The sequence below is a fragment of the Rhopalosiphum padi genome, chromosome 1 (genome assembly GCF_020882245.1).
Source record: "Rhopalosiphum padi isolate XX-2018 chromosome 1, ASM2088224v1, whole genome shotgun sequence".
In the NCBI taxonomy this organism is placed as follows: Eukaryota; Metazoa; Arthropoda; class Insecta; order Hemiptera; family Aphididae; genus Rhopalosiphum; species Rhopalosiphum padi.
The window spans coordinates 80,924,941-80,941,978 of record NC_083597.1 but is presented as its reverse complement, the minus strand read 5'-3'; the positions used below and the strand labels follow the sequence as shown (position 1 = coordinate 80,941,978).

At 33.5% G+C, this 17,038-nt stretch overlaps 1 protein-coding gene across 1 annotated transcript in view; it reads left to right on the top strand.

The window, feature by feature from the left end:
• The first annotated feature begins 1,360 nt into the window (after positions 1-1,360).
• Positions 1,361-17,038, top strand: part of LOC132929642 (UNC93-like protein) — a 47,534-nt gene continuing 31,856 nt past the window's right edge. Inside the window, exons 1-3 of the mRNA XM_060995145.1 lie at positions 1,361-2,208; positions 14,092-14,954; positions 16,723-16,948. Coding sequence (XP_060851128.1) covers positions 14,174-14,954; positions 16,723-16,948 — 1,007 coding nt within the window. The 5' untranslated portion in view covers positions 1,361-2,208; positions 14,092-14,173. The remainder of the gene's footprint in view (positions 2,209-14,091; positions 14,955-16,722; positions 16,949-17,038) is intronic.

The window sequence follows — 17,038 nt, the reverse complement described above, 5'->3', positions numbered from 1 at the left end:
TTAACTACAAATCTCAGTACGATCTGATTGGTTTAAAAAAAAGTATAGAAGAAGGTATTGAAAAATTAATGAAAATAATTAACTAAAATTACATGAACATATGTCTGATAGCATCGTTAAGTAGAAATTAATAGATGACAAACAATATATTTAACTCATTAAATCTAATATTATTATATAGAAAAAAAATATTAACTTATTTAAAAAAAAAAAATTAATTCTTCTTTCTTAATTAATACGCGGGTCACATAAAAAGTATTTTGGCCCTATCTATCTATGTTTATAAAATGCTATTTTATCAAGAAACATAACAGAAATTATATAGTTAAAATTTCAAAAATATTTTAATTTAAAATTGATAGATTAAATTAAATTTATCCGAAAAAGTTAAACTATTTCAACAGTAAATTTAATTTGTCAGAACGTTATCTATGAAATTAACCAACCAGTAAGTAAAAAAGTTTAAAAAGAAATTTGTTAACGATAATGCTGACATTTTACAAGTGACTAGTAAGTAATAAATAGTAAATATTATATGTCTACTCTACATATTCCAGTGGACTGGATTAACAAATAATGTGTATCTTATACTATAATAGAAGAGTTTGCTCGAGTGGCGCGTATCTGAAGTTTGACCAAAGAAGTGATGGTGGATGGGGCGATCAAAATTATTTTAATGTACAGGTACAACTGTATTGGTATACGACCTCTCGAATTAATTTGTTTTTCCTGTGACCCAAAACATAAGAAAATATACTCATCCTTATATTCGTATTCGAAGACCTACCTATAGCATCAAACGAAAGAATCGCGATTGGATCCGCGGAAAAACGTTTGTAGAAAACAATAATTGCACCGTCAATCGTCGTAAAACCATCGAATTTAACGCTGGGGTATCTATTAACCCGTCATCGCGGTCACGGGATGGAGAAATTCCATCGCGCGGTCTTATTTACTCGTACACCGCGACGGGTCGTGATTATATTTCGCGAGTTATGCGATCAATTAGGTTCGTGAATGATATTTTAAAAACGGATTTTTGGACCGACAGACTTTTATTTTAAAAAGACCAACGCACGCGCATAGTATGGTAATATTAAAAACGCATTCTATCGAAATCACAATGAAGTCACACCGATCCACCCGGTCCGACCGACTTCTCCTCGGCCGCGGTCGCGACGGTCATCGACGGCGCTCGAACGCCGGCGGCACGTGAGCGCGCGCGGCCATGGCCGACGGGCGGGACGTCGGGGGGGGAACGGTGACGACGGATATTCGCGCGCGAAAAAAAAAAAAACGGAACGGAACGGAAAAAAAAAAGGGGTACGACTTAGCGACGGACGTATCTCGCCAGTTCGCCACCGCCACCACCACCGACGACGACGAACCGGACGGAGCGAGTCGGTCTGCAGCCAGTCAGTCGATCAGTCGTTCAGACAGTCGGTCGCCGCACATACGCGTATCTCATCATTGTTTCAGCACCGTCGCATCGCGATACAATATTATACATATTATTATCGTATGGCACACGAGACACACACATATTATACAGACGAACGCAATTAAAATTATACAATTACACGAATTATTATTATTATTAGTATTGCCGTCGCCGTCGTCGCACTGCGCTCGTGTCGCGTTCTCTCTCCGCGAGTACATCGAAGTGTTCTCGCGCACCCGTGTGCGTGTGTGTGTGTGTGTGTGTGAGCGTGTAAGTGTGTACGGTCGCGTGTACCGTCGTCGCAGTCGACCGCGTATATGAGTACGCTCGTCGCGTCCTGTTGTACGAGCACGTCTGTCGTGCTGCGCGCGTCGTCCGTACCGCTTGTCGCCGTCCGCGTGCGTATCCTCCGCTTGACCTACAATTCGCGTCCCGACAACGCACCGCCGCCGACGAACACACATCGATATCTCTCGTCCGCGATCGATCCGCGTATCCGTCACCGCCGCCGTAGCGATATATAAGACAAACGAGAAATAAATAAATAAATATCTATCTCCGCGCGTCACTCGGCCGATTTCACGTATATAACATATATATATATATATATAATTACCCGCAAATAATAGAGTACAGAGGTGTACGAGAGCAGTGCGAAATCGTCATAGTCGTCCACACGAGGCACCGCAGACGGCGATGACGCCCTGAAGACGTCTTCGGAGTGTCACTGCCGCCCAACGTACGGCGCAGGACGGGCCCCGTTCGAGGTAAGCGCAAAAAATATATATTTGGTTTTTTTTTTTACCCCGTAAAAATCCTCCCTCGTCACACCACTCTCTACCGGTGACGGGCGTCGCGGGTTTCCGCCGCGGTCCGCCTGGACGCGCGTTTCTATTTTCCGGGACATCGCCTCGCCCGCGTTCCCGACGAGCACGTAGTTTATATATTATATATTTCATACGTTTTCTTATCGGTCGGTCTTTTTTCCACACGACACACTCGTCTTAGGTACCTTTGATATATTGTTATGTTACGATTTACTGTGGATCTCCGATGCAGAGCCTCTCGGTTCGTTCCGTCGAAAATTTAAAAATAATCTATAACATGATAGTTACCGTCGTGAGGCCGAAACCGTGTAGGTATTGAGCAACTCCGCGGTCGTCGAGCAGCATAATATATTATGAGGACGCACAATAATTATTATTTTTATTATTATTATTATTATTAATACTATTATTTTAATGCACTATCTTAGAGAACTGCAGCGCACAGCATACATTATAATGTTATTATAATAACAACATTGTGCGCATAAATTGCAGTTTTAAATGGTTTTTCTTGGTCTGTATAATATTATAGTTGCATACTCATTATTAAATATGTGTATCCATTATGTGGTATAATTGCACACGCGCTGCACACACACACATGTGTGTATAACAATCATAATATATCTTTACACGTATCGGAACAAGTCATTACTACATACCTATAAAATATTAAAGCAATATAAAAATGAGTATTTTTATATCATTTTGGGTTATTGCGTCGACTGTGTATGTGCTTGTGTGCGTGCGCGTCAGAGTGCATTAGAACGAAATTCGTTTTATCAATTACTAAAATATTCCACATACAATGCGTAAGTATATACGATTACGATACACTAAATATAGGTACCAGCTAGGCGACTATATCTATGTATTGAATATCTAAAATTAAACATATAATCTTAAATATGTATTAAAAAATTATTAGTCTATCCTTTTCTTTCTTTCTTTCTTTTTTTTAATTCGAAAATTCATAATCTGTACACAATTTACAATGCGTACAATAAAAAAATTTGAAGGAAAGAATCAGAAGGCGTAGTGAGGAATTGCCCAGTATAGGCGGGTCATCCCAAAATTATTAGTCTTATAGTTTTAATACAAACGCTTTAATTCCGTAATTATTTATGTTTGTTGACATTTTCGTATAGGACTACAATTTTTCATATTAACCGTTATGCCCATATTTTCCATTTGTATTGCGTCAGTATTTACTTATTATTGAATATGTATATATATGCACAATATGTAGGTATATCTATAACACAAACTTTGAATGTTTCTGCATTATTTAATCTGTTCAAAACAACAATAACATACATATACCCATTGAATGCGAAACGTAAAATAATTCGTGACGATGGACAATTTATGTATTAGATTAATTATAACGATATGATAATATATTATATTATACGATTCATATTATCGATTTCTCGTGGTCTATTGATTATCATCTTGTCCGTATGTGTATCGTCGATAAGACTCTTACGGCTTTACAATATAATTTTAGTAACTGCCGCTTCGGTATTAAATATTCAATTTATTTATACTTAAAAACATTTTTTTTAGTTATTCAGTGCGTATTGTAGATATATTAAATATCTAAATGCATCAGCCGAATCGGCGTATCACAATTGAATGCGTACTACAAAAATCATAAAATATTCCGAACATTACACTATTATGCGTCTGATCGTCTAGGTAATAAAAAAAATATACTTTTCGTGCTACAACACGTCTTATAAAAATGTCTAATACATCAAATTACAGTGCTTAAACAATACATTAGGTACATCATTGATTGTATTTTCGTTTTACTCGTTATCCATTTATAAGGCAATTATTTTACTTCCGTTCTAGTATTCTACATTTGACGAGTAATTCAATAAGTACGTAATTAGGTAATCGATAAATTATTGTTTCACGCGCGATGAAATAAAAAAATAGTAATTCTAAAATAATTGTCCGAGATTAAAAAAAAACCTAATAAAATCTCGTCCGTTCTTCTTCGAATACGATTTTATTTCGTTAAATAACGAACCCAACCGGAATATACTGCATGATGATTTTTCGTGAAATATCGAAGTTTCTGTGCGCTACATAATATTTTGATATTGGGAATATTTTCTTAAGTTTATAATATATTTTTATTTTGTCTGCGATCTTACGAAAAACGGACATGGTGTAGTTATTCTCCTAAGTTTCGTAAACCAACATTTTTTTTACTAAACCTAGGTCGCGTCAGTAATACCTGGGCGTGTTTTTTGATCGAATCGCAAATGATTTCAGTATATTCGGCAACACTAACACATATTATTATTTACCTACTATATAATAATACAAATATAATGCAATATAATCGTATATTTGCATTCATAGTGTATATTCGAGTCTATAGTGGAAATACGCCGTCGGCAGCATCACGATAGATATTCACGAGCAAACTGCAACTGACGTGTTTTTTTAATGTTCTCAACACGTCTTCAATGCACTTTCGCGTCGCGGACGGTCGAAGCTGAAGAGAAGAGGCTGACGCGCGTATAGTCCCGTCAAGTTCAAGGCGTAGTATATGTATATTATTTTAATATATAACATACTACACATATACCTTCACCTAGTGCGAGTGTTGTGCAAAACTACAGCAACTATAATAATATTATGTCTCGTCCGTCGAAATATCTACATTACACATCATAATAATTATATCGGCGCCGGCCGGAGACGTCCCGTAAAAAACAACTTTATTACGATACAACGACGATGCATATAATATGTTTACATATGAGTAGATATTGTAATAATAATATATTAATATATGTGTAATAGGTTCCTCAACTCTCGAGGCCGGTTCAAGTTTATAACGGAATTGCCGTATGTAGATATGAAGATATAATAATATAATAGTATAATATTGTGTGGAGCGATTCGTCGACTTTTGATTTTTGTCATTTTTATGTACATCTAAGTACGTTTAATAAAGACTATAATATTATCATAAACAACACTTTATATTTTTGATATTCGAGCAGTGTTTTGTATGGATACAGACTTTTTCAAATGATAATCTATTCTTATATTAGACTGTTAATGTTAATCGATGATTTTTTCCTTACGTAACGAGTAGTTTTTTGAAATTTGAAACATTCTTTTCTATACATTATAATAATTTGAATGTTAAGAAATCAATATTAGCGTTTTTAAATTGTATATAAAATAATTATTGATCATGTATACCTACTATATTAATAGCAATACAGACTAAATATTACATCTATTTTAAAATTTATGCTAAACCATAAATCTTCTAAACCTATTGTTATGGGAACAATATTAGTCTTTGTTAAAATTAAGTCCAATGCCATAATAATTCTATTTTTTACTTCTTACTTTTTCTTTAAAAAAAAAATTGAATTAATAATCTACAGTAATAAAGAGAAATTATCATTTAAAAAAAGATGAAGACATTTATATAGGTACGTATATAATAGGCATAGTAAATCTTATTGTATATTATAATATTTAATTATCTATAATTTTATTTAAAATTTAATTAATCTATATTAATTATATTCTAAAGGTTTTACGAGCAAGGATAATAATATACGTATTTTGTATGATCAGTTTTATATACTAATTTATGCAGATGTGATTATATATATATATAATTCTGCCGTATTAAATCAATCAAATGTAATATAATAAGAGTCAACAACCTAATATACTGCCGGTATATATCTTAAATATCAAATTATTATAAACTGTAATTTTAACAAAGAACTTGAATATAATATTATTGAAGTTAATGAGAAAATAAATTAATTTTATGTAACCCTAATGATTTTCATGTTACATACTCTTTTTGCTATATCCATTCGATTTTAATGTGAAAATACCTCTGGAGTTTTATGTATATTTTTGTATAAATAGCACATATCGTTAAAACTAAATTCTTACGATATTTTAGCAACCGAAATTGATAGAAAATCGTTATATAAACTTGGCATCTGCACATAATCAATAAAATCATTTTTATTAAAATTGGAGATACCCCTTTTTGGCTTAACACAACAGAGTTCTTTGTTTTACTCGACACCCATTGACTGCCAATCATAGTTTTTCACTTGTTAGCACTTATATAATTAAATAATGTGTTTATGCATAGACGCAGATACATTTTGCAGTTAATATCGAATAATACAGTCATCGGAGCATAGAGTTAGTATTTTTTTCTCGTCCTGCAAAGTGCATGTTAAACGATATGACTTAAATAGGTCGAGTTAACACATTTTTTTAATGGTTTTGAATTAACAAACACCAAAAATTAGGTACCTAATACTTATTAAAGACAATATGACAATTTTTATTGCTCAGTGCTTACTACTTAACTAATTTATATCAGAAATAAAAAATGTCGATGAAACTGCCGTGTGTGTAAAAAAATGAAAATCAGAGCGTATCGATGATAAAATTAAAAAAAGTACCTACCCGTCTTTATACCGCATTATAATATATATACAAACATTTGTTGTATCCAGCTTTATCCGCGTATTTTTGTTTCGACCATCATCATAGGTATTCCTCAAGTCCATTTGTATATTTGCTCAGTAGTTTTGACTAACTACATAATAATGTACGTATTTTGATAACACTGAATGTCCAATATTATTAATATTTTTAAGACATTATATCGTTTGACGGGAATAATAAAACATATTTTTATTAAAATAATTGTTTCTTTTGAACACAACCCGCATACAACATTTCACTTTGTAAAACGATAGGTATATTATAATATCAAACATAATATTATATTATTATAATAACATGGCTGCAGGCGCCATATTATAATATATGTAATATACATTATACATACAACATAATTTTTCCGCAACGGTTGGTTTTTTTTTTGTTTTCACCGATTTGAGTACTTCGGCGCTAGTCGACCTTGATTTTTTTTCGCGTATTTTATGCTTGACTAAATATTTCATTCGATTTCTTTCGTAGATATCACGTATCACGATACGAGTTCGAGCGGTACGCATATAATTATAATACACATAGGTACATTATGTAAAATATCGCTCGTATAATATTTATTTACTATTATTTATTACAATTAAAAATCATTATGTTTAGTATAACTTATTTTTATTTTATAATTCGTATTATTAAAATTCTGTATAGCTATGTATAAATATACGCAAAACTGATAAATTAATTGATTATGACGCATAGATTGGATAACAACATTTACGTTTTTTCATTTTTCCTTTTTTTTATTTCGCCAATATAATAATATAACAACATACTGTATAGTATTAAGTATACATATTATATAAGTTGTGCGCAATTACATTTTTTTGGCACACCTTATCTATTATTTTTTGCATTCTAAAAATTGATTTTCAATAATCACATTATAAAGTATAATATGTTTTGTATTCGGATTTCGTCTTCGTGCAAACCAATATATATATATATATAGTATAATACATGTAGTTTCTTCTATATAGCGTTAAAAGTCTAAAAAAAGAATTAATTTGCTATCAAAACAATTTATCGTAAAAACTTTTTATTTAATATAATATCCATTATTACTCGGCGTACTTATTTTATTGTTGTTGCTATTGACTTTCAGAACACACTTTCGATGGACGTTTTAACTTAACAAATAACATATGTTACTGATTATAGATATATTGGCAATAAGGTATATTCGTATACGTTGTATTACTTATTGCATTATATAATATGCACATGCATTGGTGATAGAACTGTATCGGCGTGGATAGTATATATAATTATTATTTTGATTCAGACAGTCGCGCTTCAGCAAACATCAGTTATGAAATTTAAGTATTTATTGAATCATAGCCAAATAGGTGTCCTAAGAACGATTTTATCATAACATCCCTATTCGTCCTGGCAATGACATATTTACCGTAGAGGTACATACTGCTGTACGTCTGTACATACGGTATATTATATACGTAGCTGTGATGATGGTTTTAGAAAGCAGTTTTCAGCGCCACCGGGCTCAATTTCTTAACCTTGTTTCATAAACAATTTGAAACATATAGGTACCGCACGAGATGTAAACAAATTAACAACAACTAATAAAATTGTATGTTGATGATTTTTAATCTTACATTATAATGTATTGATTTAGTAATAAAGCAGTATACCTAATTATTTTTTGCCGTAAGAAATTTACGATGGATGTTAAAATTTACAATTACACTGATTAACGTAGGTACAAGTATTATATTGTTGAAGCATTTCGATCAATACAACAATTATTATTACGCCGCACTATTAAAATGATAATTTATTGTTATTTTTTTTGTACATGTTTACTAAACGCGTGAGATATTCAGTAATTTTTTTCATAGCATTTTAATATATCTTTTTGGAAACCATGTTTACTTATATATTCCACCGTCAAAACTACAGCTATTAAGAGTAAAATTAATTTAAAAATAAAGCGATATTATTTATTAATTTATTATACATTAGGAATAGGTTAAATTACATATTTTACACTCTCGTTGCAGTGAACAACTCATATATATGTATATAATTATGTTATACATTATGATTAGCTACAAGTTCAACTTTTTTTACTCATGTTATAGTTTTTAAAATTGATTTATAAAAAATTATACATCGGTTAATACATAATAGTTTTACTAAAAAATATTATATATTTTACTAATTTCGAGTGTTTAGGTGGAGTTTGTTCTCTATACTTATATATATATATATACCACAAATACGATATTACAGATGGGGACGAAATTGTAAAATGACCATATTATTTTCATGATATATCGTGTGTCATTCGTTAAGCGAAATGTCTACAAAGAATTCATACAATATAATAATATATACATAAAATGTATTGACGAAATGACAAGTGTAAATACGCGTTAATCATTAACCACGTAAAAAACAATAACAACATGGGTACCTATACCGTTGGCCCGACGCACTTGTTTGTTCGTGTATAACATATACAATATATTATTATGTCCGCGTGCCAAACACGATAATATATATATAAACTGCTTGTAAATAGAAAATCTCATTGCTCGCGAGTGTCTTCGATAAAAAGTCGAGTCCGTTTTCTAGACTTCCGATTACGCAATTTGTTTCCGAAAATGGGCATTTCGATTTCAGACACTTAACGCGTACTACAGATACATTATATTATATATTATACAAATGTACATAACTGCATGTACCACGAAACACCATAGAAACACTAGACTTAGCAGGTCAAAAATACCTATGTAAGTTCCCACACTGCAAATGGAGTTCAAAGCTTTTATTTTTCAAGCATTACTAATTAATTGTCGTTTTAAAGTTTCGTCACTTGCATGACTATAGTAAAAACACGATTTATTTATATTTATCAATTGGAAAATTTAACTTACTGTATATACTTTTGCACTACACTTGTTTAAAAGTATTTATAACTAGTAGGTCTTGTCCTTTTTTATTAAACATAAAGAATACGTGATTTTCGCTCATCGTAACTTCGTAACGGATACATACAGACACACGAATATTTCAAATAACACTAGCATAACTTACTGTTATTATCCAATGTAGCAATGTACATTATTCTGTTTTTTTTTTTTATTATTATTATTTTTATCAGTAATGAAAAGTCGTGAATATTTTTTGGATCAAAAAATCAAATTTATATAGTACTTATGCTTTATCGATAAGCTATCGTTATAATTTATAAAGTATAGAAATTATTACACCTACCCTCCACACTTTTATATTCTTCTATATTATATTATTTTCGTATTATCAGTTTGATAAATTATAATATTATGTAAAATATAATATTTTTTTTTTACATAAGTACCTTTTTTCATTTTATACTTACTATCCAGGAAAGTCATCATGATCTATTAACAGACCGTGAGAGTAATTTTGTCCTTTCATCACTGAAACCACAGAGTGTACCTATAATATGAATCACGGTTATTATACTTGACAGTTGTAGGTTTAACTAAGTAGATGAAAAAAAAATTAAAACGTTTGTTATACCGTTTCTAAAAAAAATTAAGATGGCAAGTTCGTTTGCTGAGCTATCATTTATGCAAATATTGTAAACGCTGAATTATTAATTTCCGTCAAGTGTTTGAATGGTTACGTAACTATACGTAAGTCCGGGTATGAGTCGTGTGTAGAGTAGAAGTTGCAACTTCGCATGCGATCGTTTTGACGTATACGCACATACTTGCATGAACTTTCGCAAAAATGATTAAGTACGTGTTTTCAATATTCGGGTTAAACCATATACATATACCTATAGGTGCATATGGGTTATATTATATATATTCTTTTCCTCGTTTTTTGGTAACCAAAGGGGAACCGAGTGAGCTTTACTTCTTCCATGTAGTATCGTTTATTTAAATAAATAGTACATTATATGTATTTTATAAATATGTATAAAAAGAATAATATTATATTATAGTTGTTTATAAAGGATATAGATGATATTTTTAATATAAAAGGTGATTATTAGTTGATACTAGCTACACGTGACTTATTTTTTGACAATTTGAATTGATTTTTATCCGATAAAATTAGTCAATGTTAATGTTGAATTGCTAATGCTCCTATATAATAACTATACTCTAACAGTCACTTACTAAAAATATCCATTAGAACGTAAATATATTATGTGGTAAATAAACGCGTAACGTGTGCAATATATTAGACACAACTTATATATCGCGATAAGACATACAATGTTGATATAATTAATATATGAATTCGTATATGACCCAGATATCGGACGATGAATTTCGGAAATTTCAAAGTCAAAAATCAACTCGCGTTCGCCTTGACTCCAATAACAATAAAAATAATAATAATAAACTGTGCGAACCTCGGCGCCCGTAGCCCCTGATCGTCTGCCAGCTGGTACGCCTATATATACACATAATTATACACAGAATGAAACGTGTACGTACGTATTAAGTGTGTGTGTGTGTGTGTGTGTTTAGTGGTTCCCGGAATGCACAATGGGAGAAAGTATAACCTTGTCCAGCGCAAGTTTTCCGCTACACGTAGATTAATATTTTTTCGCACGCGTGGGTCGTATATAATGTGCCATATACGGGGTGATCCATTAACTGAAGATATATAAATTATTATTTCAGAAAACATTTTTGAAAATAATTTTTTTGAAAAAATTTTAAGTCATATAAAACAACATTTTTGGAAAAAAACAGTGATATTTTTGTTATTTTTTGTCGTTATCCTTTTTAAGGTATATTACTCTCTTGAACGACAATATACATTTTAAATTCTATATTCCAGAACAAGATATTATTAGGATTATTTACATCGATAAAAATCGAATTTCTCACGAACAGTTCATTAATTAGAAATATTTCAAGTTTAGATAAGCAGAAGATTAGGTGGACTAATATTTTGTACATTTCACTAATTTTTGAATATCACTCATAACTCACAAACTGCTCATTCAAAATTAGAATTGTATGTATCGAAGTGTACATCAAAAAATATTCTATTTGGAATAAAGAATTCAAAATGCATGATGTTAATCAAAAACATTTTAAACGATAAAAAACATATTATTTTTTTAGAAAAATGTATTTTTAACTACTTAAAGTTATGTAAAACAAATATTTACATAGTCGTTAATAGTTTTTGAATTAATAAATGTCTTATGTTAAATAAATCACCTGATATACCTACAACACATATGGCCACTACGTGTATCTTTGCGATTCGGTTTTTTTGATAAGTCACGCCCGTGTGTGTGTTCGTTGGATTTTTTGTTTTGTTTTATTCCTTGTCAACAGTTATACCACGAGTACAACATAACATTTTTTGCTAACCTTTACGTCTGTCAATACTTATTAGGCACTCTAACGTTATAATTGTTTATTATTCATCATGCACAACGGTTACTCATCACTAAATTATTGACTTTCGAGGCGATCCACCTATTTATCTGTAGGCGCTCGCCACTAAGGTAAATACTTATTTAAATTCTTAACTACAGATCTACGCACATTTCAAGATATAATACTATTACAGTGTAAATTAGCTTACGCATAAAACCAGTCAACGCTTTTTGGTTTTTTTTTTAAAGCAAATGCTCGTTTGACTTGTTTTTAGGATATTGCCTATACATATACATAATTTATTTGCCATTTTCAACCAAACTAATTAAGTATATCATATATTATATATATTCATCCATTGATTATAGAAAATTCAAAAAGAAAACTGACATATCCAAAGTAATAAATTTATACATTATTAGAAACAGATTTTGTAATTTTATCAACAAAAAAAAAAAGTACACGTTCACGTTTAAAACTATCAACCGTTCGGAATCTGCCTATACTACATAATATATTATTATTATCTGATCGTAAGCGCGTGTATAGCGTATAACAATGTACATATAGTCGAACGTACAACATTGTTCATCTGACTTTTGTAAGTCCTAAAACAACAATAGCTAATATGACAAAAATATAATAGTTATATAATATAGCTACAAATCGTATTACTATAGCATATATGTATTATGTTATCTGAGCGGATATTTAAAAAACCCGTGTCTGCGGACGTCTCCTCCGCTAATATCCTCCCTCTCCTATCACGAGACTATAATATATATATTATTACGGTACATATACTACACTAAAGGTATACGAATATACTATTTTTTAACCAGTAACCAGTATCGGTAAAGCGTTAGGCGGTTTAATATTCCTAAGTTTATGATATTATACTATACGAAACTCAAGTCGTCCCCGTCGATCGGGTTCCGCAGCGGGCGAGTGGTGCAGCGGTGTCGGGGGGCGGGGTGTGGCCGTCGCGTCGCGCTTTTAATAGTATTATCCCCTCTGCATATCTGCAACGGCGCTGTTGTTCATTTCTTTGTTATTGTTATTATTATTATTATTTTTTGGCACAACACTTACTATTCCAATACACATAATATTATTATATTATTTAAACCCGATACACGGGCGCACGAACGTATCTCTGTAAGAGTCCGAAGAACGTATCACACAGACACGCGAGCGAGAGCGGTGCGCGTGCGCGCATAACGTGTAGCATCGCCTCGCGAGAGCGTATTTTATGCGATATATTTTTTTCGCAAAAAAACCGGTTCGCGACCGTCGACAGAACGGCATTTCGCCACACATGTGTGTCCGCCGTCGGTTCGGCAGAGCAGAAGGAACGCTAAGAAAATTACGCACAATAATATCGCGTATATACGCAGCACCTGTTATAATATTATTATTTAGGTGGGTATACGTTTTCTGCCACAGCGCGTGAGTTCGAGTATTTTGATGTTCGTTATCAGCCACAACATAATTTTCCCGTTGCACGCGTCAACGTACTTACAACATTTATACTCACGAACGTTAATATGTGATTATCAATAGGACTTGAATTTTCTAGCAAAATATAAATCGTAAAAAAGTAATATATAATCGTCGAAAAACGTGTTTTAAGTATTTATTTTAAGCGTAAAAAAACTAAAAAAAAAATTCTCAACTCCAATTCAATCGGAACGATACGGAACGAATTTATACCTAAAATATTATATATAAACTATTTAAGAGCCCTTTAACACTGCAATAAAAATATATAATCTGCCGGTGCCAAAAAAGCATTTGTTACAAACTCCGAGCCTTTACTAACAGTTTACACTATAACTTACTTTATATATAACTACATTATTATTGTTTCTGTATCGTTATTTGCTAATCATAACTCATCGGTTTTTTTTTATCTTTTCTGCAGGTCGTTTTGATCGTCGATCGCAGCGACAGCGGCAGCTACAACCGCAGCGGTTAGGCAACGCGTCGACAGCGACAACGCCGACATGGTGGCGTCCGCCGACCGTCGCGAGAGTTTCGGCGTGGACAGCAGCCTGTTCCACCACCGCAAATCGACCAAAGGCACTGGCAACAAGCAGGGCAAAGATGCCAACGCCAACAAGGGCAAGCAGTCGTCCGACGTGGCCGTGTACACGATATCGGTGGTCGGGGGCTACGAAAACCAGGGCTTCAAGCGGGATGACCTGCAGTCCGGCGACGGGGATCTGGCCAAGCCGCCGCTCGGCAACATGACCGACGGCGACGGCGACGATGACCAGACCAAGGGAAAGTTCAAGATGTCGCCCAAAGAGAAGTGGCGGATCCTCAAGAACGTGTCCACCATCAGCCTCGCGTTCATGGTCCAGTTCACCGCGTTCCAGGGCACAGCAAACCTGCAGAGTTCGATCAACGCCCGCGAGGGCCTGGGCACCGTGTCCCTGTCCGCCATTTACGCGGCGCTGGTGCTCAGCTGCATATTCGTGCCCACGTTCCTCATCAAGCGGCTGACCGTCAAGTGGACGCTGTGCCTGTCCATGCTGTGCTACATACCGTACATCGGTGCCCAGTTCTATCCGCGGTTCTACACGCTTGTGCCCGCCGGCGTGCTTGTGGGCCTGGGCGCCGCGCCCATGTGGGCCGCGAAAGCGACGTACCTCACGCAGACCGGCGCCGTATACGCCAAGCTCACGGACCAGCAAGTGGACGGTATCGTCGTCCGGTTCTTCGGATTCTTCTTCCTGGCTTGGCAGACGGCCGAGCTATGGGGAAACCTCATCTCTTCGTTGGGTATGTATATAAATATAATATTATATCAAACTCGAAACGTTTTACGGTAACATCATAGTAGAGATTATCGCCTAAATAAATCTATCGAAAATTAAATTTGCCGTTAAAAGTTTACCAAATAAAAAGAAATCCTACATGGTCATTTTCACTCAAACATCTTCTCAGAGCCATATAACTATGATGTATGTAATTCCATCCTAAATTTTATTTGTTTAATTATCCCCTTTATCCGTTTACATAACGCATTATTTATAATATTATGAGGTCCAGTTGCGATTTTTAAGTTATACGCGATAGAAATACATTTTTTAGCTGAACTTCATTATATTAATTACGGTAACTTGCTGAAAAATATCGCGATGAATTTGCCTGATTCAGCACCACCACATAAAAGCGAGTGCTGCAGATGTAACCGATACGCTGCTAGTCGGTGACACTTGATCGATATGCCGCATTAAACACCAACCCACTACAATATTGCGGTTTTATCAATTTAATAATTATAATCGAAGTGGTCATGTAGGTATACGATATTAGTGATATTACAATAGGTGGCTCGTTCGTTTATTTGTCATAATAAATAATATAAGATGTAGGCACACACGGCCGTAAACTGCGACGTGTTAAATCGTTGAATCGGGCAAACAATAATTCGCCGCACACTCACAACTATAAATCGAAATCAATGAATACGATACACACACACACACACGTTTATATATATATTCAGACTATATATCATATTATATACATACGTCATACGTATATAATGGTCATATATACACTTATATACATTACTAAATTACTTGCATTTGTTGTAAGACACTTTTCAGTCCACTGCAGGTATATTCGCCGTCTCCCGTTTTAACGTCTCATACCATCCCATTTTCAAATGTCAAGGCGAAATGTATAATAATCATTATATACGTGTATATATTGTTCGTTCTCGACACCGTTGTTCCCTTCCCCTTTTACGGACCACTCTATCGCCATCTATTAACTGCAACTATCGTTTTATTGTATTACTATACACTATTATATTATATTAAATATTTTACTTTAATCGCTCTTACGGCGAGCCTTCTTTCAAAATGTATGTGTCACGAATCCCGGCCGTAATGTATATACCTATACTTGACAGAAATCATTATATACGACCTACAGTATCGTTGTCAAATCAGAAGACATTCAACGAATAAAAGCATAAATGAAAACAATATAAACCTTTTGAATTCTCTGACTCGAACATTATTATTATTATTTCGCAAATGCGATTCCTACCGATAATTGCTAACGCTATTCGAAATCGATTAACTCCGACATCTGTTTACATTTCGCAATAACCCTGAATAACGGTTACTCGCAGTCCTAATTTCTATCAAACCCAAGAACGTATTTCCACGTTAGAACATAATATTTTATACATTCGCGTATAAATGACATTTTATCACGGCGATTTTGTTGAAATCCAGTAGGTACGTGTAGCAGTGTTGTATTATCGTCTTAAATCTAAGCATTGTTCGATTGATTTGTTGTACAGTGAAATTACGTTTTTTGAAAATCTCACGGTTAATTGGTGTAAAATATTCTCCAAATAAATACAAATATGATAACCGAAACGCACGGGGTATAAGTGGACACGAAAGGACTTGCGAGACTATAAATCGCCCGCGTACTATTATTTATAATCTATAACTATATAATATTATTATCGAATTATCGTCATCGTGATTATTTTGACGTAACGGGACTTTTCGTTTGTGTACAGTATTGTCTAGCGGTGCCCACGGTGGTGGTAGCGGCGACAACAGCACGATGCTATCGGAAGAAGAATTGCGACTGTGCGGTTCAAATTTTTGCGTGATGGGTAATCACGCCATCGACAATCTGGAAAGGCCGCCAGACTCAGAAATATTCGAGATAAGCACCATATACCTCACGTGCATCGTACTGGCCACTATCATAATAGCCCTGTTCCTGGACCCACTTTCAAGGTAAATTTTTTATTTTATTTATATATTTATTTATTTATTTTAAAGTTTTTGGCGATTTCCGGATAGAGTATAACTACGTTATTTTTCAAT